General features: G+C 44.3%; 3 protein-coding genes across 9 annotated transcripts in view; all 3 read right to left on the bottom strand.

Moving 5' to 3' along the window:
• setd5 (SET domain containing 5) overlaps positions 1 to 4,458 on the bottom strand; it is a 35,809-nt gene extending 31,351 nt beyond the window's left edge. For 3 of the 6 annotated variants that reach the window (XM_056436557.1, XM_056436559.1, XM_056436560.1), the window contains exon 1: positions 3,911 to 4,371. The gene's annotated coding sequence lies outside the window, so the exon portion shown is untranslated. Of the gene's footprint in view, positions 1 to 3,910 lie in introns of all 6 variants that reach the window. The other 3 variants (XM_056436562.1, XM_056436561.1, XM_056436558.1) reach the window with 3 other exon arrangements.
• Positions 4,459 to 6,107: 1,649 nt separating this feature from the next.
• Positions 6,108 to 11,712, bottom strand: si:dkey-19e4.5 (UBA_like_SF and PTH2 domain-containing protein). Its single transcript, XM_056436563.1, has 7 exons — positions 11,509 to 11,712; positions 10,794 to 10,907; positions 9,653 to 9,724; positions 9,467 to 9,541; positions 8,922 to 9,019; positions 7,716 to 7,830; positions 6,108 to 7,527 (listed from the first exon to the last, which is right to left on the bottom strand). Exons 2-7 carry the CDS (start codon positions 10,899 to 10,901, stop codon positions 7,441 to 7,443), a joined length of 555 nt encoding a protein of 184 aa, XP_056292538.1. The 5' UTR covers positions 10,902 to 10,907; positions 11,509 to 11,712; the 3' UTR covers positions 6,108 to 7,440.
• Positions 11,713 to 13,438: 1,726 nt separating this feature from the next.
• plxnb1b (plexin b1b) overlaps positions 13,439 to 27,964 on the bottom strand; it is a 92,655-nt gene continuing 78,129 nt past the window's right edge. For both annotated transcript variants that reach the window (XM_056436979.1, XM_056436980.1), the window contains 22 exons: positions 27,553 to 27,658; positions 27,302 to 27,438; positions 26,883 to 27,059; positions 26,561 to 26,774; positions 26,232 to 26,474; positions 24,127 to 24,306; positions 23,877 to 24,025; positions 22,411 to 22,511; positions 21,831 to 22,048; positions 21,558 to 21,736; positions 21,414 to 21,480; positions 20,492 to 20,638; positions 20,199 to 20,364; positions 19,475 to 19,578; positions 19,288 to 19,372; positions 18,282 to 18,448; positions 17,249 to 17,409; positions 16,918 to 17,065; positions 16,675 to 16,739; positions 15,552 to 15,627; positions 15,399 to 15,473; positions 13,439 to 14,418 (listed from right to left, as the gene is read on the bottom strand). In XM_056436979.1, the coding sequence (XP_056292954.1) occupies positions 14,314 to 14,418; positions 15,399 to 15,473; positions 15,552 to 15,627; positions 16,675 to 16,739; positions 16,918 to 17,065; positions 17,249 to 17,409; positions 18,282 to 18,448; positions 19,288 to 19,372; positions 19,475 to 19,578; positions 20,199 to 20,364; positions 20,492 to 20,638; positions 21,414 to 21,480; positions 21,558 to 21,736; positions 21,831 to 22,048; positions 22,411 to 22,511; positions 23,877 to 24,025; positions 24,127 to 24,306; positions 26,232 to 26,474; positions 26,561 to 26,774; positions 26,883 to 27,059; positions 27,302 to 27,438; positions 27,553 to 27,658 (3,070 nt within the window). In that variant the 3' untranslated portion in view covers positions 13,439 to 14,313. The remainder of the gene's footprint in view (positions 14,419 to 15,398; positions 15,474 to 15,551; positions 15,628 to 16,674; positions 16,740 to 16,917; positions 17,066 to 17,248; positions 17,410 to 18,281; positions 18,449 to 19,287; positions 19,373 to 19,474; positions 19,579 to 20,198; positions 20,365 to 20,491; positions 20,639 to 21,413; positions 21,481 to 21,557; positions 21,737 to 21,830; positions 22,049 to 22,410; positions 22,512 to 23,876; positions 24,026 to 24,126; positions 24,307 to 26,231; positions 26,475 to 26,560; positions 26,775 to 26,882; positions 27,060 to 27,301; positions 27,439 to 27,552; positions 27,659 to 27,964) is intronic.

Raw genomic sequence — 27,964 nt, 5'->3', positions numbered from 1 at the left:
GCTCCAGAGCTCCTGCACCAATAGCAATGCTCCGGTGAGGCAGGCGTCGGAGCAACTTGTTTTTAACCCCATTTGCAAGAGGACTAGCCGCACGCAAGACACGGGCACTGCGAATGGGGAAGGCGCAGAGAGAGGGGAAGGTGGATGGACCCGTGTTACATTTGCCCCAAAAATAAAAAAGGAGAGGCAGGAAGTATCTAACGGTAGACTCGCGAACAACAGAAGGAATCGTGGAAAAAAAAGTACATGAAATAAATCTAAAAACCATTACTTTTTTAACGTAAAACAAATTAAAATATATATGTAGGTCATCTTCATATTTCTATACAAGACTCACGTTTTCACTTGCTATATGCTAATAAAATGCAGTATGCTCAAACTACCTTCAAGAGACAAACTGCACACAAGTGCTTTCACCGTTTGATATTTCTGCTTCCATCGAGGTGAAGATCGCCAACACTGACTTGGTCACATAGGCACAACACACGCACATCTCATTAACATATCAATAGCTACACCTGCCCCCATGTAATGACAGAGTGGCATCAGCATGCAAATAGAAGCCAAAAGGACAGCCCCCCCCCCCCCAATTCCTATTCCTGACAGCAACACCCCCTGCTCACTCTTCTCCAACCGACTGCATTGAGACAGAATCCTGTCTTCTTCTTTTGGAAAAGGGCCAATATCCTGCTTCACTCCGTCTTGTACAAGCACAAGCACACAAACAAGGGCTTACATTCTGTACCGAGTAAGACCCACACTGATCACAACGCAGCACTCGCACATCCTAAATGCGTTTTTCAAGGGCATGTCGCCCAACAATTACATTTATTGGATTGTAACCGCTGTGTGAACGTGAATAATACTTTATTTTCTCAGTATACAAGAAAGAAAAAAAAACTCGGCCACGGTAACCTTGCATGTCTGCACATTCCTCAGATCCCCAACATTTCAGAGGCTGATACTGGCAAAGATTAATAAGGGTCTGTCAAGCGGAGAGAGAGAGAGATACACGTGCACGCTCTTTCACCAATTATTGTAACTCAACACCCCTAACACATGTATCTCACATAATTGGAAGCTGCTTGAGAGGCCTGGAAAAAAACAAACATGGTGGGTCAGTCCAACATGCAGCCGAGCAATTCATTCTTAGCTTTCCCAGGGTGGCGGGTGAGTTAAGAAGGCACGCCAGGGTCAGGGGAAATGCTGGAGGGGCTCGTGTTTCCGATGAGTTCCAAGAGGCCAGGTTTGCTAGCTGCAGCCCACACAGTCTATTAAAAGATGTGAAACATATTCAGAGAATGTCAGTTGCAACCAATCAAAACAAGGCTCAGCGAGCTGCAATCTGTCTTCCAACAGGCATCGGTAGGATCAGTCCTAATACTTGGTGAATGGCCCTAGCAGGGCACAGGTGTAATCTTTGTACTCGTGTAGCAAGGTCGACGCAGGCTCAGGAAAACATAAGGTTACTTTTAACCACACAGCTACTCTAAACCACAAATACGTGGATTTTTAAAAATCATGTTCAGCAATGTACTCAATTAGTGAGTGGTGTGCTTTCAGTGAGCAACCAAGCACCTAAATATGATTGTGAGTGATTCCCACTGACAACATATTTTATAATATCAAAACATTCACTCCTATGAAAGCAAATAATGTTGATCGGCTGAATGTAAAGAGTGGCGAGTCTAAAGTACAAACACTTGAAGTTACAACAGGCCCGCCACAAATATCACTGCGGATAGATAGTCACACATCCGGTGACACATTAATTGACCTAACCGCGTCCGACAGAGCAAAAATAACGCTTCATTTCTGTGTGATTGCCGTGTCCACTGCTCCGGACTCCGGGGCGCAGCACAATGCGAGGCTACGTGGTGCAGCTGAGTGGAAAACAGCTACTCAGGCGACGGTTGGGGCAGCCATTAGTGCTAAGGAAACCGCGGGGTCCTGATAAATATAATAACCTCACCCAAAACATACTACAGGCGGGACAAGGCGCCTTTGAATCCCTCAGCCATTCCCCCCCCCCCGCATCACGTGTCGCTAGCTCGCAGTTCTATTTGTTTGGGTTAACCTGTAAATTATTAGCAACGGCACTGTAAAAGAGACATGACATAGCGTCATCTAGAGACCAGCTTAGGTTTCCTGAAATCAACCCAGTAGAGGTGAAGTTCGAAATTCAGCTTTCTCTCATACTGAAGAAAAGCCCCGAATGGTCTTTATAAACATAACAGCTGCGGGGTCTCTAACTTGGTCGAAACTTTGCGACTACTGCATTCCGACTCAACAAGGCTACTCGCCCTTATTCACACGTCAAGATAAAAATGGAGCCTAAAAAAGGAAACAAGAGCTCCCCTCTAAAATACCACTCATTTCTCTTAACCGACACAGGCTGGGGGTTGGTAGGTGGGGGAGGTGAAGAAGAGCAAGTCACTAACCAACAGATCTGGTTTTCAGATTGCTGGATAGCACACGCGCGCGCGCACACACACACACACACACACACAGAAAGGAAAACGGGGGAAAAAACAACAGGCACAAATAGAGAAAACACAACCGAGCTTTCAGCTTGATTTACACGCCTGACCGCAGTTAGGAATGTTGCCAAAGAGATACGCATTAACATGATGTAGCCAAACACCACCATGACACAGACCATATTTGTTTCATAAAACTAAACGCAGTAGTCCAGAAATCCGCTGCAACAGCTTGCAAATACGTTGTCACACACATAGCAAACGATGAAGGTGCACAAAGTTCGTGCTAAAGCAGTGGTTCACAAAACCGACACAATCAACCGGAGAACATCCACAAAGTTAGCTTAAAGGCTAGTATAGCATTTGTTGCCTATGACTTGTCTGCTAACGTTAACCAACAGAGCAGCTGGTTGCTTGGCTAACAGGAGTCGCAAATAATTATCAAATTGCAAGTTGTGTCATGGATAACTTTTACAAAATTCGACAGTTTTGTGGTCCACGTACAACATTTAACACATTACGGTCAAAGGACCACTGCCAAATATATGTTTTGGATCGAACAAAACAAGTTTGCATATTACCTTACGCGGTCACATTCGTAACTTCCTTGCCCAAGAGCTGGTATGCAGGTCCAACGATTTCCTATCAATTCAACCTAATAACTGCAACAAACGCGAATGGACTACTATGATCTGCTGCTGGGGTTGTTTTGACTTTGTAACGTGAGGGAATGTTAAGCCTCAGCGGAAACACATTATAGAAACTTGTTAAACAAACCCAAGGTATATTTATTAAAATCTTCTTCAATACGATGCCAATTTGTAGCTTTGAGGGCTGTGGGTAAAACACAATCAATCTAATTGGTAGTGCAGTTAACTTTAAAGCCATAGCCATGTATTACTCGATTATTTCTCGTATGGATAATGAGATAAAAACTGAACCGAGGGCACCCTTAGTGGACTAAACGTTACACAAGTCAAACTCCTGGAAACTTGCATAATGGTGTCGAGAGCCTTGGGGACACGGTTGCGTTATAACGTTCGTTTTTATAAAACTAGTAATGTGGATAATTCAGACCAACAAGCTAGCTTCCAAAAAACAACACGAGGAGCAGATCAAAAAGTCATGGTAGATCAGTCCAGACACAGCTAACAGCAGCCCTCCAAGGTAAGCTATCAACATGGGGAGCTTTTAAGTCAACCAAGCAAGTCACTTTAAAGTGGAAAGATCGTGGAAGCAACCCACTTGTTCCGATAAACTAAAGTGCACGCTAAGTAGTTAGCCAAGTTGGTTAACGTTAGCTCCATGGCTATGTTTGGTTGACTGAAAACATGCATCTGTACGTGTATATTACTTATATTAACAGTTGAGTTACTGCCTCAATCTATAAAGGGTGATAATAACAAATAACAGGAATTAGAAGTACTCACCTAAAGAGGCATTCCAAACTTGAATAAGCGAGGCAAACGCATGTACAGTGGGTCCTTAGAGTATCCCAACATCAAATCCAAACAGACCAGTAGGCCTGTAAGTCGGCCTCGGTGTCTCCTGTATCCTCTGCCCTTAAAAGTAGCTCCCTCTCCAAGGGTAGGAAACAAACTTCTCAGTATCTCCCACGCATAGACGGAAAGTTAAATTCCCTGTCCTGTGCAGGTGCACTGCATCCATTGAGTGTCTATTATAGATCCCCGGTGGTTAAATCCATGTATTTTGGTGTATTGTATATACTGTCGCTATTTATAATGGGGTATATGCTGCTGTATGTGATACAGGGCTCTGATTCTGTCTCGGGTCCTTACATTCGCAGAAGCGCCCATCCCCCTCCTCACCGGCATCGACCGCGGGTCCCAGCGAAACTGACACACAACCACGCCACGGGGTTTCCCTGGCGACAGTGCAGGGGCTCTCTCCTTGGGCGGCCCTTGCTGCGATGTCCCGCCTCTCGCCAATGATTCGTCAGCAATGTGTCAGTCACACGAGTCTTAGGTAAATTACAGCATCGGTTTTTTTCTTCTCCTCCAAATACGTCAAACGGGGCGGGCCCTGCTTAGAGGAGGGGTGAAATTTCAGTACCATTATGATATGCGTGTGCTGTTGGCGTACAAGGAGGAGCGCGAGAGAGTGGCTGGATTCCGTGGACAATTTGACACTCAACAAAGGATCTGTAACTTCAAAAGTTCCGGGAAATGCTCGTTATTAGATTCCCATACCTTGGAAGTCATTTGAATTCGTTAGTTGGATTAATGCTTTTTATTTGAGGGTTAGATTAATCGATTTAACGTCGAAGGAGCTTTCGTAGATAGTAGCAAGCTTTAGCTACACGGGGTCTCTGGGGCCCAGTTCCAGGGACACCAGAGGCAGGGTTAGCCCACTGGGTCAGCCCCACCTACCGGTTTGTCAGATGAATGGAGTATGAGGTGTCGCTCTGGTAGCATCTGGTAAGGGGCTGGACCCGGTTGGACAGGGAAATTGACCAGGGCTCCTGGGTTGCATCTACTTATTATTGGTCCCTCCTACTCCTGTTCCCGCTGCCGAAATCATTCTATTCCCACACTTTGCAGAATGAAAACGGGACCGACACAACAAAAATACCTCAGCAGCTGCTCAATAAAAAATATTCCCGAGAGTTGCGTCTCAAGAACGTGCGAAAGAAAACGAGCGAAGCTTTTGCTGTGATAACTTAGATAATTGACACGCAGCCATCGTTTCCTGATATATATTTTGAAAGTCATTGTCTTTATAATCATTGTAACATACAAGTGTATTTTGTTTATAAACGTAGTCGCAGCGACGCGATTGGTTTCTTGTCCCGTCATGAGACTAGTGGGGGGCGACTGTGATTGGCTGCGGTAATAAATGCCAACGTCATTTGTTGCGCAGGTCTTTAAGCGAACAAATTAGGCAGCAGAATAATGCAATTGTTGCAGCCGTCTTCTGGAGTACAACTGATGAAGACTGCGAGCTTCATTAATCATTACGAGGATACTTTGTTTATGGATACATAGGATGAGGTGATGTGATACGGATGAGTATAACTAGGCCCCTATTGTCCCGTTCGCCCATAAATTGAGATTGACGTGCTGACAGACCAGTAAAATGGTGGCATGGAATGAATGTACCAACGGGGCACTTTAACATGTAATCAGCCCAGCCAGATAGTTTCCCATTTGAAATAGTTGTCGACACAATCGAGCCGAAATGCATCAGTCGAGTCATTATAAACGGGCTACTATCGAACGTTTCGCCCCCGAGCAGCCGATTATGTTCGATATAAGGGAATCGACTTCCTGTTTCACGGTCCCAGTCACAGTCCACGTCAGTCAGTATTTGTGTACCATGTTCTCGGCAGGTTTTCCTTAAAACAATCACGACCACCAGTCACTTCCCACGGAACGTCACGAGTTTGATAACTGAGGGTCACCAGCCGGACTCCCGCGCCCGGCAGCGGCCATAACTCACAACACTGCCATTGTTATTGCGGTGAAAAGGCGATGTCATATGGCCGGTCCTTTCACCGCGCACTGCAATATGGCTGCGCTCAACCCTTCCCCCCACAACTGCCAGCAGACCTGTGTGTGTGTGTGTGTGTGTGTTGAAGGCTGCGAGGTAAAAACACGATTCAAGATGCTCGTTCCTTAATCTGGAGGCATGTTTAATTGTCTCCATAGTCTGAAGCACTCACACAAATGACTGTATAACATAGGAGGTATCAAAGTGTGGACATGTTACTCAAATTGACATAATTTTGGGATTCCGACGGTCTGTTCAAATGTACATGTCATATTGCGTGCATGCCACTGCCATTCTTCTTTCCCCTTCTTTTTAAAAATCTTTGACAATAAGCTAAGACTTCTGGGAGAGGCAGCTCATGCCCACAATATATTTGTTTGTGAGGACATAAGACACACAACAGCTCACAGTCTTCTGTGTATTAAGATTATTAGTGCGCACTATTCACCAGGTCCATAACAATTGTTATACACACAATTATCTGTCCAGCTGGAAATTGACCAACTTACAAAGTGTAAACTATCCACCACAGGCAGAGTGCATGCAGTTGGGCCCCACACATCTTTACTTCATGACATTTTGGCTCCACGCAACTTCTCACCCACCGTCAAATTCTACCAATAAGTCCAAAAAAACAAAATAAAAAAAGTAGTATTTGTTTTCCTTTAACACAAAGAGAAAAAAAACCAATATAACAAAGTCCAGTAACTGTGCATACTGTTTAGGATGGCACACCACACATTATACATTACATGTCCATAAACGGGCATAATATATACAAAATATAGCCGTTTATCAATGAGTAATGTTATTGATTCTAGAGGAGAGGGGTCTTTGGGAGAATAGTTGCATACAGACACAAAATGAGTGTTCACATATTATGAGTTAATAAGTTAATCTTCACTCAGGAGTAGTGAATCAAACGGCTAAATACTACATCCGCTATGGCTATAATTATAATTACAATATGCATAAGTCTACAGTACACTGCGCCTTAAATAAGAATGATTATAATATTGGTCAGCCACCAAAAATACAGGATTTTACTTTGCCAAATCCGAAACTGGATGACAGACTCGATGTGTTTGAAGATTGATGAAGAATCTAATCTTTAGACTCCTAAGTAGGTGGCCTGTTTGAGAAAAGAAATAAAATAATTCCACTGCCTTCGCCTCGTTCCCCTGTGAACAACTGGTCCCCTCCCCTCCTGCTCTTAAAGGCCGACTAAGCGGCTCAGACAAAGAATGAAAGGGAAACAAATGGCTGAGGGTGTGTTTTCTGGTGTTGGGACATGTCTTGTTTTCCCTTGTTCTTTAGGTCTTTTTTTTTTTTTTTTAAAGGTTGTTACAAGCTTGCATGCCAAGACTCTCCCTGCCACTAGGAAACGCTGCCCTCTGCTGGATGCACTGTGGCACTGTAGAGCAATGCCTTCACAGTGGGGTTGAGCCCCTCAGAGCAGCTTCAGACTCCCAGTGACGTTGTTCACCATCTCCTCCTCGCCCATGATGGCCAGCACAGTGCGGGACCCAGCCTCCACCTGCCAAAGACAAGAGGCAATGGGAATCGTGTTGAGATCGTCTTCATGTCATTGGCCAACACGGACACAACATATTTTAACCGGATATATTTGTATCAATAATTTGACTATACATTGGGGACAACTACATGTTTCTCCAAAAGATATTTAAGCACAAGATAACTTTTTAAATGTCTCGTTTCTCTCACCTGGGTCATCCCTGCATCCTGGACCAGGTACGTGGGCAGGCTGAGGCTCATGGCCAGGGCCTGCAGCTCCAGTAGATGAGCCACATTGGTGCCCTGGACCACCACCTTCTTGGCTCTGTATCAACACAATGCACATTTGTCATCAGTAATGTTATTTTGAATGAATTCAACTATTATAAATGTTATTATAAATGCTGAAAAACAATGCATATACAACACATGTGTAGATCAGCAATTTGACTGATTCTACAGGGCAAGCCATGAAATAACGCAGTGTGGAGAGCCCAGAACACAGACACAGACACAGATGGTGGACCATTGATTGTAAGAAAAGAAAAAAATGTAGCACAGCTATCCTGACACAATTTAAGGACAGCATTATTATTATTTAATTCAAGAGACTAAAGGGTGACATGCATGAACACTTCAGGAACTGACGCATTAGCGGAGTAAGATTTCAGCTGACAGCAGAACTGAGATGAACTGTGATTGTTGCCAGACCGACACATTACATGTCGTTTAGCAGACGCTTTTATCCAAAGCGACTTACAAGAACATTCGACCATGAGTACAAACTCAGAACAGACACAGCAACAGGAAGTCAGACTGTTGCGCATCTTGCAGGGACCTGGATCGGTGTGCATGGCGAAAGAGTGCAGGATAGCGGTGAGACGGACTTTTGGTTTGCATCGGCGATGCTTTGTGCTCAAACAGTCAACATCGCTGGAACCATTTTTTTCAGATGGTCAACTAATGTTTACATGCAAGCCATATTATCTGCCAGAGAAGTTCCTAGTGTGTTTTGGTTGCTTCCATTTAAATTCCTCCAGATGCAAATTGACAAAATGCACCACAGCAATGCACTGTTTTTTCTTTTCTTGTGTAGCATGAAGGAACTGAAGTTCTATTTCATTGTGTATTGTACCATGACAATAAAATAATCTTCAGCTTCAGATATGAACACTCACTTTGCATGCCATATTTGTACCATGGTGTTTAATAATATATAAAATGATCAATTGTCAAAGATAGAGAATACATGAAGAAACAGGGTATGGCCACTAAAAGTAAAAATGGCAAAGATTGACAGGATCTTTAATGTACATGTAAACACTGCAAACCACTTGTGGTTGTTTAAATGACAGGTTGCATCACAAATGCACAACTTCTCAGTGCATCTCGACCAACATACGGTGCAGGCCTTACCCACTGTGGTCCCACTTCCACGCCATCTCCCTCCAGCTGTTCTTCTCCTGTAGAGCCTGGTACAAACCCACAGCAGCATGGCCAACCTGGGCTGCCACCTGCACACACACACACAGCACCGAGTTCACACCTAAGCAGCAATCGGTCAATCTTAAACGACCGTCATGTGCCTCTGGTGACCAAGATAAAATAAATGTGCTTTTTAAACTTGAACAATATAACTATGCACTGGAAAAAAAAACACATCACTCTTTTCTTGGAATACAAACTCAAGATAAAAACATTATTTGCATGAAAACCCCATTTATGTGCGACGGATAGGAGCATAAACTACTCCCACTCAGAGCAAGGAGCTTAGAACCTGGTAGGCATCAATTATTGGAAGAATGTGGAAAATTACAGACAGACACATTTGGTGAAATAACAGAACACTGGTAGCAATGTAGTCATTCCGTAAAGCCATTTTTTAAATGTTAAGACACATTCTGGAAGATGGGTCGTGCATTTGAACGCAGCCTATATCCCACAGTCCACATTGGACTTACCTTTCCAACACCCATGGCAAGGTCCATGTTCACCACGAACACCATCTTGAACATGAGGTCATCGTCTCCCTCCTCCTGAGGGTCAGAGAAGACCCAAAGAGAGACTGAGATTTGGCTTTGGACAAACTCCACAAGGTCTAAAGTACCACGGTGTACCTGTAGGCACTAAGGATTGCTTATGGGCACCTCATTCTCCAGCTTGTTGAAGTAGTACATTGCCGCCTCCTCTGCAGACACGTTCCGTGTGTGTAGAAGGGCCTGAAGTGGTGAGAAACAATGAAAAAAGGACAGAGCAGTAAATGAAAGCCTGCCATTCATTTGAGCTGATAAACTAAGCAATGCGAGAGCAACTAAGACATTGACTAAAATGTATTGTATGTCCAAGCATACTTGGCCACTAAAGCTCTTTCTGATGCAATAAATTTATTCAGTTAACCCTTTCTTTTATTTGGTTCAATCACACTGCTCTGTTAATACTGAATTAGTATTTTGGGTATTCAACTGTTGGTGGTTTTAAGCTGTTGGATGTAACAGCAATACGTCTGTATCTTAAATAATTAAAGAAAAGCCTGGTCTGTTCCACGCACAATGATATGTCGCTGTGGTGATGGAGTAAAATATATGAATTAAAATCATTTGTCAGTGAATTAATCATTGTCACATTTTATAGTTACAAGTATAGTAATTACTATACATGCAGCTATAAAATGCCTTTGCCATCCTGCTTTGGTCCACTGACATGCTATCCGGTTTACGGTTTGCCTGTTTCCATGTGAATCCAGCATAAGTCACCCTTTTGTTTCAGAGAAGCTTCTAGACCTGGACAGTAAGTCAATCCTGTGAGAAACTGTCCCCGCAAACAGTCAGCACGAACAATAGAATTTTAATGTATTTGATCGTGAGATAATAATTCTCCATGTAACAGCAGTGAGTTGGAAGGTTTAGCATTACACGACAGCATGGAAGGTGTTGTGTAACGCTGAGTTCCAATTCTATAGCATTGATCATTGAAGGTCAGCAATGGGGTAATTCACAATGTAAAAAGTACACTTTCTTATTGTCACTCTAAAATGTAATTAGCAGTGTGAATGAATCCCTACCAGGGAGCTACGATTATATTATAGGCACAAACAGTGTGCATTAAATAAGGGTGTAACTGAGGAAATGTGGCTGACATAAGGTATCCATGTTTATATTATTGCAGACACTCATATTGACCATAGAGCTAGCACAGTACAAATGCAACATTCCCAGTCCGAGTTATCATTGCATGTTGATGTGGCCTAAATGCTGGAACCAGTTGCCCACCGTGACAGTTCAGTCGCACCTGTTTGGCGGCCTCTTCTGGGATGTCCAGCTCTCTCAGTTGCTGCAGAAACACAGGGTTGACATCCTGAGAGCTGGAGTCCGGGTCTGACTGCTCTGTTGGCTCCATTCTTGACTGGAATGAAGAAACACAGTAACTCGGAAGGCCATGCTCCGCACTGAGCCACATCAAGCAGAATAACGCTGGCCATCTTCAACTAAAAATGACAAATACACCTCGGGTGCACAGTTGATATCCATTATTTAGTTTGTAGCTAGGTTATATCCAGTTTCAAACATGCTCAGCGTTATTCCTCAGGCTCATATTATATTGTACATATATATATATAATTATGAGTCGTCGATATGCAGATACTAATAATAACAATATAGCTAGAAGAACATAACGTGTCGCTAAACACAACAGGCTAACGTCAGACGACGTTTCGCTAGCTAGCTTATAGCTAATGAATGGTCGTCCTAACACAATTCACGTTAGCATCGCGAACAAAGCAGCTAACATTAGCAACGCGAACTATCGTTTATACTGATAAGCTTCCCCCCCAATACGAATCCCAAACCGCACCACGACTTAAACAGAACCGCTGCCCGGCCTGTTAATCAAGGCCAGTCCAGTCGTCCGTACCAACAGCCGCTGTCACAACAGGAGCTAATATTAGCATTAGCCGCTACCGCTAACACAACTAGCTTCGGCCCAGCAAGTTGCCCTTAGTTACCAGTTCTGCGCAGCTGGCTTGACAGCAGGAACGAGACGGAGATTTCCCCTCGGGTTCTGGAAGTCCCAATGTTCACCTGCTACGGATACAATTTCTAGTTCAATGAGAAATTAAATTCAGTGGGATCCCGACGTATTGAGCGTTACTCCATTTTAGACCCTCACGTTAGTTGACACGGGCGCTGCCTCTCGTGTGGTGTTGCAGATTTTCTGGCGGTATTAAACATGTAGCGATGACATGCGGATGCATAATGCATATGTGCCCGAGTCACCGCTGTTATAAACGCGAGAAGACGTTTTTATGATCTCATTCCAACTATGACGGATTTATCTTTTTGTAATAGTTTTTTTTTTTACTGAAACCCAAAATGTAAATTATTTCCATTCTTTTAACATGTGGAAATAATACTTTTTAGCCTGTTATCCCGTTGTTGCAGCCGAGTGACGCTCGGTAGTTGTTAGGAGGATACAGTGGGTTTATTTGTGAAAGTAACTTGGTTGTCTTCGTCTCAGCTTCCTGGTCTCCATGGTAACCTCGGACTCATGAACACGCATGGCATCAGATAATCTGGCCCCAGGCAATATACACCACCAGAGGCATCCTGTCGATTAATACAGCTGGGACCCTGGCCTGCCGTCTTCCAAGCCCATGATACTAACTCACGAGAACCTCTTGATAAACTCAATGAGAACAAGAGCAAGGACTCATTTAAAGAATACTTTATTACACCAGCATCTGTGAGAATGTGCGCCTTCTCTTATTAAACAGGTTAAAACACTACTGTTACATTTTTAAGTCAGTATGTACAATGATATTAACACACAAAATAATAAACATCCTTAAAACTGCTCCTTGCAGAGCCTGCTCTACATCGCCAAATGTATACAGCCTAACGACAGTTATAGTTCTCCCTCAATGGCTTGTCTTTATTATGACTGAGCTTCCACGCTTATATTCAACCGACAGTGTATGACAAACCATCCGTTCACATGAGTCATTAGTTGCTTGTGTATTAAGTAATGTAGTAATAAACCTAAGGGCTACATCCTCATCTTTTTTTTGGTCACTGATTCCTGGGAATCAAACCTCATGACGTTTTAAGAACAGACTACACCGTGTCCGCAGCACTGATTTGAGCGTTGACAAACTGCATCAAAGTTGTCATCTCTGTCAATTTGGACTTTCCATGGCATTCACTCGAACCTCTGCGATGTGTAACCTAAATATGAACCCAAATGAAGCCCTAACCCCAACCACAAAGGCAGTGCTATGGGAAACTATGGGGGGGGGGGGTAATAGATCCAGCATCAACTAATATCCAACCATACCCAGCCCTATGAACTCTATAGGAAGCCATGTCCATCTTTGTTTGTGCTCAGACTGAAAGTGAGCAGTGTGACAACACTGAACCAGTAGTAGCATAATCAATACAAAACCTGTCTCGACTTGACAAAAACAAAACGCCATGAAGACGTCCAGCATGTGAAGCGGTGCCACCTGGTGTTCAATACCAGAACTGTGCACCGACCATGATGTCAATACCAACAACAAAAAAACAAACTAATACCAGTACCATCGCCTCGGCTTGGAGTGGAACAAGGAGAATCATGATTTAAAACATAAAAGGAATGTTTAAAAACGTACAAAATAGAATTGCTGACAATAAAACGCACTGCGGTGCGCACTAGGATTCCACTCCGCTGAGTTTCTTTATGGAAGGATTTCTTTTGCTCGTTCCTCTTCGATCTTTCCAGTGACTTGTACATTAGAGGCACATGAATAAGTATAAAATCAGGAAAACGAAAAACACAATAAACTGTCACTCCGTCGGGGGTTTAAGTACCAAATACAACGCTCCAACGAGCAGGCTCTGATTTCTCACGTGAAGGAAATAAAATAACGAACTAGAAAAGTCTGTATGGCCGCAGATGGAGCATCCAGCAGGTGTGAGTGTGTGGAAATGACGGCAGGTCTGTGTGGCTGGCTGAAGTGAGCACAGGAGTGTCGGTGTCAGGAGCGTCGGTGTCTGGTGCAGCACAGCAGGCTGAGGTAGAGAGTGGCAGTGACTTCATTAACTCTCGGGGATTGGCTTTAAGAAAAAGGGGCTGAAAACCAGTTGGTGTCAGTTTCAGAGACACACAACATTTAAGCTCACGTGTCGTGAATGCTGCCAACATCTAAAATACAACAACCAGTAAAACTTTGTACGGGGAACCCGAATTGTGACAATGCGAGGTGTACGTTGACAACCAGGGCAATATGGGGACACGCACATACACACGCAGAGATGCACACACACACACACGAGAAAGAAAGAAATGACTTCTGACCATACAGCAGCGAGAAGCACACAAGGCATAAGAGGTACCGCTAAATAAAATGGACTCCGAGGGGAAACATTGGAATCAGTCTTCAGATCAGATCAGCTGACTGCAGCTGGAATAGCTGCTACGTTGTGTAGAGATTAAATGACACGTCTTTTCCCTCCACGTGTCTATTCATAAAGTTAACGCAGTGACAGCAGGCGTCTTTGTTCAGATTGGTTCCGTGTCCATGTGCTGCCCTGCTTCGAGTGTCTGGACTGAAGTCTCAGATGGATCCTCAGTCAACACCAACAGGAACTTCTGATCCTCGCCGTTTCTCCCAAAAAAAACACGGCTCCTTCACTCCACCCCTTCCTCCTGAAATGGGAAGGCTTTGTCGCTCTCCTGCGTTTCAGTTCAACCTGCAGGGCGCACGTCAGTTGCTCCGCCCCTCTTCCCGGCACACTCTGTTTGCTGCAGCTCTGGTGGGTGCTGTCCTTTGTCACAAGTCGGTGACTTTATTCTCCACGGCGGCCGCGATCTGCTGCAGCCGGTAGCCGAGCTGCATCTTCTGGGCCGTGGGGTCCTCCTCCAGCGCCGTGATGATCTGAAGACGAGTGATGGGTGGAGAGAGTGCGATGACAAACGCAAACATAAGATGCATTATTCCCGTGAGCAGAAATGTAATGAAAGATAAAACAAAAACACACATAAACCACAATACACATTTTTGGGTGTTTTGGAAAAACAACAACATACAACTAGAAAAAGTAGCAACCTGCTGAATACGTAATACTCATTGTATTGTATCAATACGTATAATTCATCCTGGCGGTGAACCTCTAACGACCTCATCATAATTGGCGGAAAGTGATGGGCTCAGAACTCTGTTATTGTCCATTTTAAGTACTAATAAACACAAAGTCATTGTAAATGACCCGACTGAAGAAGAACCTACTTATTCCTCATTCGACATAAAACACATTCTCAAAAATTAAAATACGCAGCATATTACGGCCATTGTAGGGAACGAAATACATCAATTACTGAGCATGGGAAGGGACCCTATACCCCCCAAAACTATTTCTTTTAATCTTTTACGATTAAAGTCGTGACTTCATGAGAAAGAAACTGATGCCAAACCGAGCTGAGTTGTGTGGCTCCTAAAGTAGTGACTACGGTAAAGTCTGAGCCAGGCCCCGGTCCTGAAATGATACATATACTGTACGTGGTGTGACGAGTAGTGGTACCGTGACAAAAAAAACACGATTCCTGAAATATTTCTTTGGTAAATTTGAGGACGCTTTTCTGTGTGTGTACATTTCCACTTTAATCTGAGAGACTATCTAGATTTTTCCTGTAAATCCGGATTTTTTATTTTGTTGTTGTAATAACCACCTGTACCACCCTTACGCCGGTGTAAACTCCTCATCGACATATTGAGGGATTTAAAATCTACCACCGACATTCAGAATTCAGTGTAAACACAAACGAGTGCTGTAGAGCAGACTTCACTGTGCACACCATCACATCATCTCCGGGTTGCACCACGATGCGCTGTTGGGTCAGACTAAGCGATTCACACACCTGGTCGTAGTACTTGTTGATGTACTTGTAAAGCTCGTGCAGTGCGACCAGGTAGTTCAGCTCTCCGGCGTAGTTCTGAAACACAAAGCATGCTGGTTAGACGTCCACCTCTGGGTCTGTGGACCGCTCCCCTCTGAGGTGAGGCTCACTCACCCTGGACAGCTCGGCCAGAGCAGAGTTCATCTCCTGGTCGCTGGCTGAGATGGTCTGCCGGATGTCAGCATAGTACCTGCAGAAAATGAGCCAATTACTCATAATGTGTTATAATCTACTTATAGTATAATTGTATAGCTTATTATGAAGCATTTCATGAGTAATACGTATCATAATACTTCTTGATTGATAGTCGGACATTTTGTAGTTGCATGGATAATCTCCATAGATGCAATACATTATTATCATTTTACAATGCAGTAGAATCAGTTTTGTTATACATTATAAAGTGGTTATTGTTTGCTTTGAGTAAATGGAAAATGTATTTCACATTTCTAATTATATTTCTGCGCTTTACTTAATGCATTGTAACAGTGGATATGATGCATTACAAAAAGAATCAAGATACATTTGAATCTTTGTATAATGCATCATAATCACTGTTATAATGCATTTTAATGGGATTATATTTAACTCATGATAATTGAAAAACAGTGAGGGACCAATAGTTATTAAGTACTATAATACTTGACCCTATTAGTCATTAAAACATGCTTTATAGTGTTATGATTGTTAAAACATAATTAATATTTATGAGTGCTTATAGCTATACAGCACAGGTGTCAAACACAAATCCGGCCCGCCGCATCATTTTATGTGGCCCCTGACGGCTTGAAAGACATGTGATCCCCTTTTCCTAAAGAAATTGAAGAAAAGTGTCCCATGCTTTTATTTTGGAGGTTTCAAATTAAATGGATTTGTGTTGTAATATAAGAGACATTTTCTTATGTACAATATTTCTACACTCAAATAAACAATAATCGAATGCAAAGAGAATTATTTAACTATGTTCGAGGAGTTTATTAAGTGTTTCCTGCCCTTTAAGAGGCGGCAATGACGCTGATGTGGCCCGCGGTGAAAATGAGTTTGACACCCCTGCTATACAGTATTAAAAAACAGATAACGCATCATAAGTTTCTTAATAATGGAAAGTGTTAACTTTAATACAATCACTTTATTCAATGTATATTAGAGAAATGCATACCAGAACATTCCAAAATGCAGAAATAGTATTTGCTGTAGGTCACAGTATTAAAGGAGCTTTAATTCAAACTGAACCCACCTCTCTACCATCTGCTTGTAGCGGGGGATGTCTCTCGCATACAGCAGCTTGTTGATGGGAGAGTCCTGGTCAGAAAGACAAGAGGGGATGAGAACCAAAGAGAGGAGAAGGGAAAAGTCAAGAAACAATACTCTCTTCAATCATTTGTTTATTGGAAAAAGCCCAAACGGCAATCTGAAATAATCTATCCTCTCTCAGTTCTGACGAGCATGAGGCGACTGCTTTGCTCCCATCCGGCCTCACCCGTCCCAGCTTGTGCTCAGCGATGGTGCACGAGTCCATGAAGGTCTGGGAGATGACAGACAGCACGGCGTCCACGTGGTCCGACGCCTGGACGTCAAAGATGAACTGGGGGTTCTTCACAATGTTGATCCAGAAACGCAGTGGGAGACTGGAGAAGCAGAGGGAACAAATGCATTAATCCTGGTGGAGCAGCCACCCTGTGGACTCACCACCCACATTCAGTATTTCAAACATGAAAAACAATTGTGCCTTCATTAAAAGCAGATCCAATATCTCTTTGAACCCCTGGACACATCCCTCCGCCTCTCTTCCTTGTGTGTCCATGCTGTACCTGTTGGTCTTCCAGATGTGTATTGTCTCCGGGTCGGTGATGCCGTGTTTTGCCGCCTGGTCGTCCAGCAGGTCGAAGAAGTATTTGACAGCCAGCGGGACGGGGCGACTGGTGCTGAGGATCACTGTGAACAGATCGTCTACAAACTTCTGCAGCGTCCCCTGAAGAGTGTGAGGAAGAGGAGGAAGGAGGTGAGTCAGATGGGGTCAGTGTGCAACAATGAGCACACTAGGGCGGCTTTCGGGAGTCGCTATATCCTGGTATTGATGACGACAAAGACATATTGATATCATCTTAATAATGCACGTATGTTAATAGTGTGTAAATGACCCAGTGCCGGGCTGTCAGCTAGCCAATGTAAATCGATCTGTGTCATTATTAGACGGTAAGCGAGTTTTTGAAGGGTCAACCGAACAAGACTTTGACCCAGGAGACTACCGTTCGTGTCCCGTGTGAATTAAAGTAAACATGGACTGAGTTCATTAACATAATTAAAGTGAACTGAGTACTTAACTAACACCAGCTCTGGAACAAACAGATTAGTTTATGTAACAAACAATCTTTTTCTAAACTAATCAAGTAATTTTGCTGCCTAAACCAAGCAGGTAGCATTAAAAACTGAATTTTAAGAAGAGACTGTAGGCTGTAATGAACGGAAACCTTTCCTGTGAACATAGAAGTTTATTTAGAAAGTTTATTACACATGTAATCAGCGAAAACTGACACGGGCCAAACTGACGTGAGAGGGGAAGCTAGTGTGTCATAGTTCAAAGTGTAGGGCCACTGACTAGTTACTTTTCTAGTCTTCAGACCACTCAAAGCCCTTTTAAAACGACATGAGATCATTCACACAGAATAGTGTCTTGCCCAAGGACACATTGACATGGACTAGCGGAGCCAGGGATCGAACTGCCGATCCTCTGATTGAAGGACACCTGTGTGCATGTATGTGTATATGTGTCTAGACAAGGCGGATCCAAATGTCGATCCCCATTCCAAATATAAGCAAGTATGTATTTGTGTGTGTGTGTACCTTCATGGACAGCAGGCGGGTCAGGTAGATCTCAGGGATGGCCTTGGCCCTCTCTCTCTCCCTCAGGCTGCCTCGGCGGTGTTTGGGCAGCTCAGGCTCCTCGCTGGGTTTCACCAGATGCCACAGCCGCACTCCACCTTCATCTGCATCTTCCAGCATCGGAGTCTCTGCAAAAGGTCAATGATCCCAAAACTTTACTTCGTACAGCTCACGGACTGAGTGGGGCTCTGCTTCCCCATCTCATATACAGAAAGCTCACATCAAACAGCACAAGTACGGCATGTTTAATCATTTCTGCTGCTTTTACAAACGATGAGTCGTAGGGCGTGTCCCCCAGCTCAAAATTTAGGTAGCTCAATCTTATTGGTCAAGTCTTGCCTCACACCGACTGACTGGAACCATGTTTTGTTTGATTTGCTCGTTGAGCTTTATTGCTCTATAGAGAAGCAGTAATAGCAACAACATGATTTGCTGAGGTACATGTGACTATTGCTCAGCTGCTGCCTCAGAATAAAGGACAGTGCTGGCTGTGTGTGTCTGTATTAATCAGACATAGACAAGGGAAGGACAGAAGTGAAGGACAGTCAGTATGGTGTGATTTTGAAATGGCAGACGTGTGTTGTTGTCATTCAGCCTTTCTGAGGTCATCTTCAAGGTGCTGATAGTGACTGTAACTTTCAATATGTATCACAAAGGCTATATATCAGGATGCATTTAGAGAAACAAAGTAATTATATGTAGAATCAGACATTCAGCACACCCCTATAGCCTGAATGGAACGACCCTTTGTTTCATAACATTGTGACATGGTTTGACGGTCTCCTGGATGGCTCCTTAGATTGCATCGTTGGAGAGTCGACTATTAAGGGTCACCGCCAGAATGTTACTGTTCAAGTTGTACATGTGGAGAGGTGGTTGCTTAGGATTCTGATGGTTTTAAGGGGGTAGTTTGATCACCGTGAGAAGATTTATTATTTACAATAAGGCTGTTCCCATGTTAACTCACTCTCTCCTGCCACGTAGTCGTGGTTGTCATGGTGAATGTGTTTGGTGTTGCGAGGGACCAGCGCTACCGTTGCACCGTCTGGGACCTGATGTAAAACACAAAGTATGCAGTTTCAATATACATTAGACCACACCCCCCCTTCAGGGGTTTAAAATAGTGATAGTGTTAGTGGAGCGTGACCTCTGACCTTGTAATGCTGCAGCGTGTTGAGGCGTTTCCAATTGCCCTGAAGCACTGATGTCAAGTCCTCGTCTGACAGAATCAGATGACCGGCAACACCAGAGCGCCACTCTGAACAACAGACAGCAGCCAGAGGGTCAGCACGGAGTGTCTAAACAGTTAAAAGTCTCACGAAATGTAATATATTCACGATGGAATATGTGCAGACACACTGGCAGGTGCTTTTCCAGTATTTATTCCTGCTGCTGCTGTATTAACAGCACACATTCATAATTTAACGCGGTGAGAACTTGGATAAAAGACCTTTGTTTGGATTGTCCTTGTATTTATTTTTGTTGGGCAGCAGGGGGTGCCACAGCTCAACAAATGGAAAAGAAAACGTTGCAGGCAAGTGAACCATTCATAACTTCTCATTTAACTGCAAAACCTTCAGACCTATAAGTATGGATAAAATAAAGGTTGATTGGATTTAAAAAGGGCCAAAGTTTAAGATTTAGGGTAATGTCTTAGTATAAATGGAATACAGTATTCATAACTGTGTCATAACTCTAGAAAGCCTCTCAGGTTGAGGTGTTACCTGAAGACCACTGTGGTCGTCTACACGCCTGGAAACAAAGGGGTCAGAGGAGGTGTATTCAGCTGGTAGCAATCTGAAACCACTAGCCGCCACTAAATGCTACACACTGCTCCCTTTCATCCTCCGGCGTGTGACTGTGTGAATGCACTCTTACCCAGGTCCAACGAGTCCGCGTGGGGTCGGTGGGAGAAGGAGGTGCCCTTGTAAACCTGGTCCAGCAGCTTCTCTTTCACCTGTGTGATGGTGTCACAGTCCAGCACTTTGGAGGGCAGCGGCTGGCTCTCGTTCACTGCGCCGCCCTGCACCAAAACATTCAGAGTCTGTGAGAGAAGAGGAAAAAGAGGGGTGAGATCATGGAAGGAAACTGCCTGAAGGTTGCAGTGACAGTCGGGGACTCTTTAATTAGATGGAAACGATCATCTGGTCTGAAGTCAGAGGGCTCCTCACCAGGGTCTTGTACTCCACGTCCTCTCGCAGCAGGCGGTTGTCATTGAGGGTGTACTTGGCCTTGCCGGTCACAGCGTCCACCGGTCCTTTATCGACTTGGTGCTTTATGGCCCTGAACAGCATGTAGAGAGACTCCCCCGCTGAGTCCTGCACAAATACACACACACACTAAAGTCAATGAGCACTGGCCCAACCCTCTACAAGGAGACAACAAAGGTCTTCAATGACAGGGACATTCTTTAAACCAGTGACTTGCAACTTTGTGCTGAAGAGGCTGAAAAGTTTATATTCTACAAAAAGTCAATCAGGAAATTCATTAACTACTGCCACTCATCATAATTGGTGGACACAGGCTTTAAAAACATTTTTTAAACACCATTTCCCCTGCATGGGAACCTTTCTGGGGAAATTTCCCCTCCGCACTTCAGATGTCAGTACATTAACCTTTGTACTGCGCGCTCATCTGCTATTTAAAAGTTGCACTGGGAAATGACTCAAGGGATAAATCACATAAAAATACTATAAATCCATCCAGTGGCCTTATGGTTCTTCAAGAACTAACATAAGGCCACTTCTGTGAATTATATGTATTCACAGTAAAACAACAATAATATAATAAGCTTATATATATTTATTTAGTAATTTCAGTGAACCAGCATGCACACAGGGCCCTGACCCATCTAAATGGAACAGAGCCAGAATAAATGTCATCAATTACACCCGTGTTGAACCTGCAATGACATGTCAAATGGCTGCTGTGAAAAGGGCCCATTAGAAACTAAATAGGACTTGGGCTCTACAGAAGGATTTATTTTCCTTGGCAATTATGTTTTAGGTATCCTATTATCATCAAAAGTTTACGTCTGGCTCCAATCCTGAAAATAACGTAACATTTTTCACAGAGATTATTTTTTAGACTGACCCTGAGGAAAGCGTAGAGGCAGATGGACATCCAGTTGGTCAGCAGCTTCTCTACCACCGTCTCCGTTCTGCAGAGAAGAAACACAGTTTGAATCCCTGCTGGGCATCTTTCAAACACCTTTGACCTATGACCTCTTCTCCTTACCGCCGCAGCATCAGTTTGGGGTTCTTGGCCACGTACTGCTCCACCAGGTCGTTGAGGAGTGTCTTGAGGATGTCGGTGAAGTACTCCAGTTTACCGTGCAGCGACACCGTCAGCAGGGAGGCCACGTAGGCCCTGTCTCTGGGAGAGAAAGTCCGCTGGCTCTCCAGAGTGTGAATGAACTGAGAGCAAAGAGCAGAGCGGCAGATTAACCCCGTGTTGGAAGCGTCGGCGGCGACTTGAAAGTCTCACGAGGCCATCTGTGGCGACGACTACCTTGGTGAGGAAGAGTTTACTGTTGAGCAGGTTGGACAGCTGCACCAGGCCCTGCTCCACCGTTTGCCTCCGACACTCCTGGACGTCGAGGTCTCGCCTCAGCGGAGACTCCCGGTGGCCGGGGAAGAAGATGCGCTCGGCGTACCTCCGGTAGTCAAGGAAGGGGATGCCGGAGCCCACCAGGTCGCTGGACATGTCCATCATCTCAGTCATCAAATCTGAGTGAGGAGGAGGAAGAGGAGTGAAAGATCAGAAGGTGTCGCGACAAGCCCTTTGGTGTTCAGCCTCAACTAAATGTTATATTCAAAGTGGGTACTGGGAACTGTGTTGGGATGCCGGAGCTGGTAAATATTGACACTCGCTGGCTAAAATTAAACTCCTCTGTAGCAGCCGTGTGGGATGAGAGGAACATTTCATCCTGGAGGCGTGATGTAACGGGGTAATCGCAGTGTGGCCAGTGCCAAAACAAAGCGGATCTGTTGACCTCGGCAGAGTAAAACAAACTTTTCTCGTTCTTCCGTCTCTTGCCCTCCTCTCCAGACCAGCTGGCTCTCTTTCCTTCCTCAGCGCTCTCTTTTACCTGTGAACTCTTTCTTGCAGCGGTCTCTCACGCTGGTTTCCAGGTTCTCCAGCTGGATCTGGACCTTCTTGTAGTCTCTCAGCGCCTGCTTACTCTTTCTCCTGAAAGGGGAGGCAGAGCAACAGAGACAGGAGCAGAGGGTCAGGTGGGGATAGACAACCGAGGACAAGTCGTACCAGTTCACACTGGATTAGTGGGAATCCAGTGAGGTTGTGAAAAGGGTTGACTCAAGTAATTTGACCCAACAAACCCCCACCAGCCAAAGATCAGGGTTAATCGCAGGGGTCCGATTGGAAACACGGTCTGATTAGGTAACACCCAAAGGTGATGACCCTGATCCTGCTGTTCCCATAATGCTCTGGGAGATGTAAACAGGAAATATGTGTCATAGATTCAACATCTTTTTTGTTTAAGGGGCTAACACACATACTCGTGATTTCTTAGCATTAAGAGTTCTATTGCCTACTTTAGATTGTTAAATCCAGTTTGGCTGGATATTCAGAACTCCATCCAGGCAGTTGGAATGAAAAACTCATGCTACGATTTGGTTTCTACGACTTTCGGAGATTTTCTACAAGAATTGCATGTTGGATGCGAGGATGTCTGGTGTGGAAACGGCTCAGAAACCCTTATATTATCAATATTGTTTAGGAATCCACATATCCTCTGAATGCTCTTGGTATCTAGCTTGTGTGTGTGTGATCACTGTAAAGGTCACAACAGGTCATTTTGTCAGGAGTCTCTTTCCAATGAAATGGCTCCTATGAGGACATGAGTACAACTGAGCTCATTGGATACACAAGAGTCTCTGCTTTCTAGTCAAACTCAATTTAACTATGCAATTCAAAAAAATGTTTAGAGACCCCAGTATACAGGAATGTATAAAATTCATTGTTTTAGAAAAGGCTAAAAAAACAACTATAGCGCATACGGAAAACTGCACGTGATGACCATAAAGAGTGGCGTGTGTGGCGACTGTGAGTCCGTCTGCAGGTCCGTCTTTCAATCAGAAGATCAGCGGTTCACCCGCCTCTGCTGGCCCTAGTCAATGTGTCCTTGAGCAAGACACCTAACCCAGACACTCGTAGCTGTGTCTACGGTGCATGAATGGAAGTCGCTTGGATAACAGTGTCAGCTAAATGAAATGTAAAGTGGGCGGAGAGACTCATGGGAACCATATAACCCATTTTCATTCTCATATCTTGAGGTTGGAGGTCAAGGGAACCTGTGAATATGGTCATGCAGTTCTTCCCTCACCAAAATATGGAGCATTATTTGGTCTCCTTCCCGACAGGCTATGAGGACATTGTGGCTTCATCGGCTCGTCTAGTTTCATATGATACCAGTATCTTCTGTGGGATCACTATCAGGTTAACCAACTTATCAATGGATCAGGTTATGTGTCCTTCTTTTTCTACACTCGGCTACACAGGCAAAAAACAGAAACACACGGTCCCCACACCGACCTGTAAATGAGCACGATGATGAGGACGATGAGGGCTACGATGGACGCCCCGACCCCAACTCCAATCTGAGCCTCCAGGGGAAAGGTGGCCAGGCTGAGGTCGTCATACTGAACCTTACCCAGGGAGAAGTTCAGATTGCCCATTTGGACCTGAAACACACACACACATAGAAGCGTCCTCACACAGTTCTTGACATGTCACATGCTCAAGGAAACATACATTTTTTCCAAAGTGAAAAGCACAGACTCACTGTGAATTCAGGCAGGATGTCGGAGCCCTCGCGCCTCTTGCCGTTGGGTCCCGGTGACGGCTGCTGAGGCGGCGGCTCACAGTATAGATGGTTTTTGGTCAGGGTCTTAACGGCACACACACCCTCCCCAACCAGCACCACCACCTCGTCCTTAGTGATGGCCAGGTCCAGGTTTTCCCCCTGAGAGCAGACAGAGCAGGAACTTCAAGTTTATCTTTTACTTTCACTTTCAGTTGTTCAGGACGTACAAAAAAAGATTTGAAAGTAGACAATATGGATTTAGTTGTTTACTGACATCTCTCCCTGTGACGACTGCTCTCAAAAGTTTGATTCACTATAATAAGTTGTTGTTCTGACGGACACCACAGCTGAAACTCAAAAACTCAAGCCTGTTGTGGTGCAACGGATCATAGAACTCAGGCATCAGTCACGGAGCGGATCAGCACAAAATAAAAAATGGAAGCAAATATAACTTTTAGATACCTGATCACGTTTTCTTGACACTGATACGAAATGTCGTTCTTTGATGATCCGTATTATTCCATTTGCCACCGTCACAAATATAATTTAAACTGCTCTGAAGTCTGTAAACCATCAGACATTCTAAATGTTATTATACTTTGTTATAGCCATTCTTTATGTATATTTTGTAATCTTCTTTTGTAGTTTTAATAATACTTCATCTGTAATATATATTTATGTTGCAGTGAAAACATCTCCTTCAAACTAATGGATTTATTCAACACTACATTTTACAAATTAACAAATCATGATAACGTTACAAGTTACCATCACCCAATACTCACTTTCTCTGAGCAGAGCCTGAACACATCATGTAACAGTCAATGTAAACACCGATTGGTTGTTAACAATGTAACATTATCAGAGATGACAGACCGTAAAAGCATAAATGATGTCCTGATCTCATATTCGGCTAAATATAGGTGGTTAACGATCGGCAGTAAAACTTTCCCGTTAAACTGTATAATTAATCCTCGATGCACACACGTGTGCCAAACCGTGAGCGGGGATCCGTACAGAACCACAGTTGTCCGTTGCACAACTAGTAGTAGTGAATTAATGAATTACAGCACTGAATAAAAGCACTGTGTTAACACTTTTCTATGTTTTTTAGTCAGAAATATCCGATAAACGGAATGAAATTTGGTGCAAACAAACACTCATGGTCACCAGAGGATGAATCGGCAATGAGTTTGTGGCATATGTATAAGCAGACATGACAAGTTCATGACTGGACATCTCCAGAATACCCAGCAGCCTCAGCTGGATGTTCATGATAACATGCTAAACATCACCATGATAACATTCAGTAGGTGTTCCCGTGTTAACATGTTAAATGTATGTACACGTTAATTAGTTATTGTTAATGGATGTTTTCTTTACGTATAATGAAGTAAATGGTAAATTGCACTGTGCAATGGCTATAGCATAATGACACCATCTGCGTCTAGACTGGTTCCCGAGAAGTGAAATGTTATTCCGTCTGCCTCCATTCTAATTTATTGCCTCAAGGCTCCATTTACAGCACAGAGGAAGGGGACAGTCGTTCAATTACCCCTATATTAAACCAGCTAATAACATAATAACATGGAGGCTCCGCAGTCTGAACCACAATGGCACACTATCTATTACCTCCCACCTTGTCAATGGCAACGCACTACAGCTACACTCCTTCTGTTCTTACCTTTCACAATAAAAGCTCAAGTGGCAACTCAACAAAATAGCTTCCAGTAGCCTTCCCTAGGTCGTAGAAATGACAGAAGGTGGACAAAACGCGAGTTCGACTCGGCTCGATCAGGAAGTAACACAAACTACTTCTGGGATCTAGGTTTCAAGTACAAACTGGGATTTTAACGGTTGGTTCTTGCTTTGGGCTGCTAGCTGTTGTTGGTTTTTGCTCGGCTCTGAAGAAAACCAAAGGTTGTCTTTGTGACAGCAGCACCAACAATAATACGACTCAGAAACGCAACCTGTTGCAAGCTTAAAGAAAATAAAAATGTGCCAAAGTGACGATACTGGCACACCTTCTTTTCATCAAACCACTACTCCCAGAGCTGCCGGCCTGCCCCCGCCTCTCCTCTGACCTCTAGCTGGATGAAGCTGCCTGGGTTGTAGCGGTAGGCCTTCAAAGGATCCTGCTGGTTCAGGGGCCGCAGGATGGGGTTGGGCTCGTAGCTGAAGGTCTGCGAGTTCAGACTGCTGAAGTCGAAGCGCAGGTTGTCCAGCAGGAACTCCGCGGTGACCTTTGACCCCCGGAAGGAGGAGTCCACCTTAGGAGAGCGGCAGAGGATCAGGGAGGAGGAGTTCACCTCACAGCGCTCCGTGAACTGGTGAGATGGGTAGGGAGCAGAAAAATAATGTTAATAGATGAAGAAACTTATGAACCTTTTAGGCTGTGTCAACGCACACGGACCTGTTTGACGGAGCAGAGCGGGTCTTTAGGGCATATAGGCTCAGGGACCATCCTCGCTGGCCTCCGCAGAGTCCTCTCCACACTCCTCTTCCTCCTCCCCCGCTTCCTCCTTTTATTCTGGCTGATTGACCCGAAGGGAGAGGCGGTCACCACCATCCGGGGCTCCTGCACCACGTCCAGGTCGTGGCCCGACACGTAGATCAGCCGACCACCGCTGAACAGACAGAGCAGACGAGTAAATTCCACGGCACCGTTGGCACCCAACAACTTTCGAAGTAGAGGAGCGAGCTGCGCAGTTTTGCGAGATGGAGGTCGGACTCACTCAAGGAAGCTCTTTGCCGGCGTGGCGTGGGTGATGTTGGGGTTGTGGGTGTAACGGTAGGCGGTGGTGTGGAGGTGCCGCAGGCTGCTGCCGTAATGCAGGGTGACCCGCTGGTCTCTGGTCTTATTACTGCTGCCTGTCACACACTGAACACTGGAAATCCTCACCTCCGACACACTGAGGAGAGACACATGAAATAATGATACGATTTTTCAGTGACCCCAGAGTGGCATGGTCTCTTATCTACCGCCCCCCTTCCGGCTCAAGGAGGTTAAAGGTCACACTGACTGAAGAAGTCTTTATGGTGACGCAGAGAAATAGCAGAACATTCAGCTTCATTAAAGCCAACTTTGAATCAACAGACAATTATTTAACCAATAAATAATGTTAACTTCTATGTGTGTGTGTGTGTGTCTTACATGTTACAGTGCACTCCTCCCACAGTGATGGTGAGGTCAGAGGGACGTCCTGTTAACAGGTTTCGTCCGATTATCGTCAGGGTCGTCCCTCCGGCTTTGGGCCCCCTTTCAGGAGACACCCCCATCACAAATGGGTCCTGAGAGGAAGGACAGGAACAACGTTTATTTGTTGTATGCTTTAGTTATTTGCTTATTCAACAACACAACCTCACATACAGTATTCTACCAGAACTGAATGTAATCTAAAGTACCTGGTAGCTGAAAGTCTGACTGGACAGGCCAAACCCTCCTCCGCTCACTTTTACAGACATGTGGCCCACCTTCTCTCCACCACTGGCTTTGGTTCTGCAGACAATCCTGGAGAGCAGACATAGTAGACCATAATAACACAGAGTCAGGCATACATCCTGGAAATGTTTGGTTAAGCTGATAAAGGAAGGACCCGTGAGGACCCGTATCATTTATTTGTTAAGATAAGATAAGACACTTTAATTATCCAGAGGGAAATTGTTGTGCATCAGTTGCAGTGTAAAGTAAGGAGTGCAAATTTAAAAAAATGTAAATAAGATCATCAATAAATTGTAAACTATACACATTGGAAGAACTGTAAATAGTTTAAAGTAAACAGCAAGTTATCATTTAATTAGTTAATAATCAGTCAAC

This window comes from Pseudoliparis swirei, chromosome 18 (assembly GCF_029220125.1).
Source record: "Pseudoliparis swirei isolate HS2019 ecotype Mariana Trench chromosome 18, NWPU_hadal_v1, whole genome shotgun sequence".
Taxonomy (NCBI): Eukaryota; Metazoa; Chordata; class Actinopteri; order Perciformes; family Liparidae; genus Pseudoliparis; species Pseudoliparis swirei.
The sequence above is the reverse complement of the archived record's forward strand: the minus strand, read 5'-3'. Positions and strand labels throughout refer to the sequence as shown.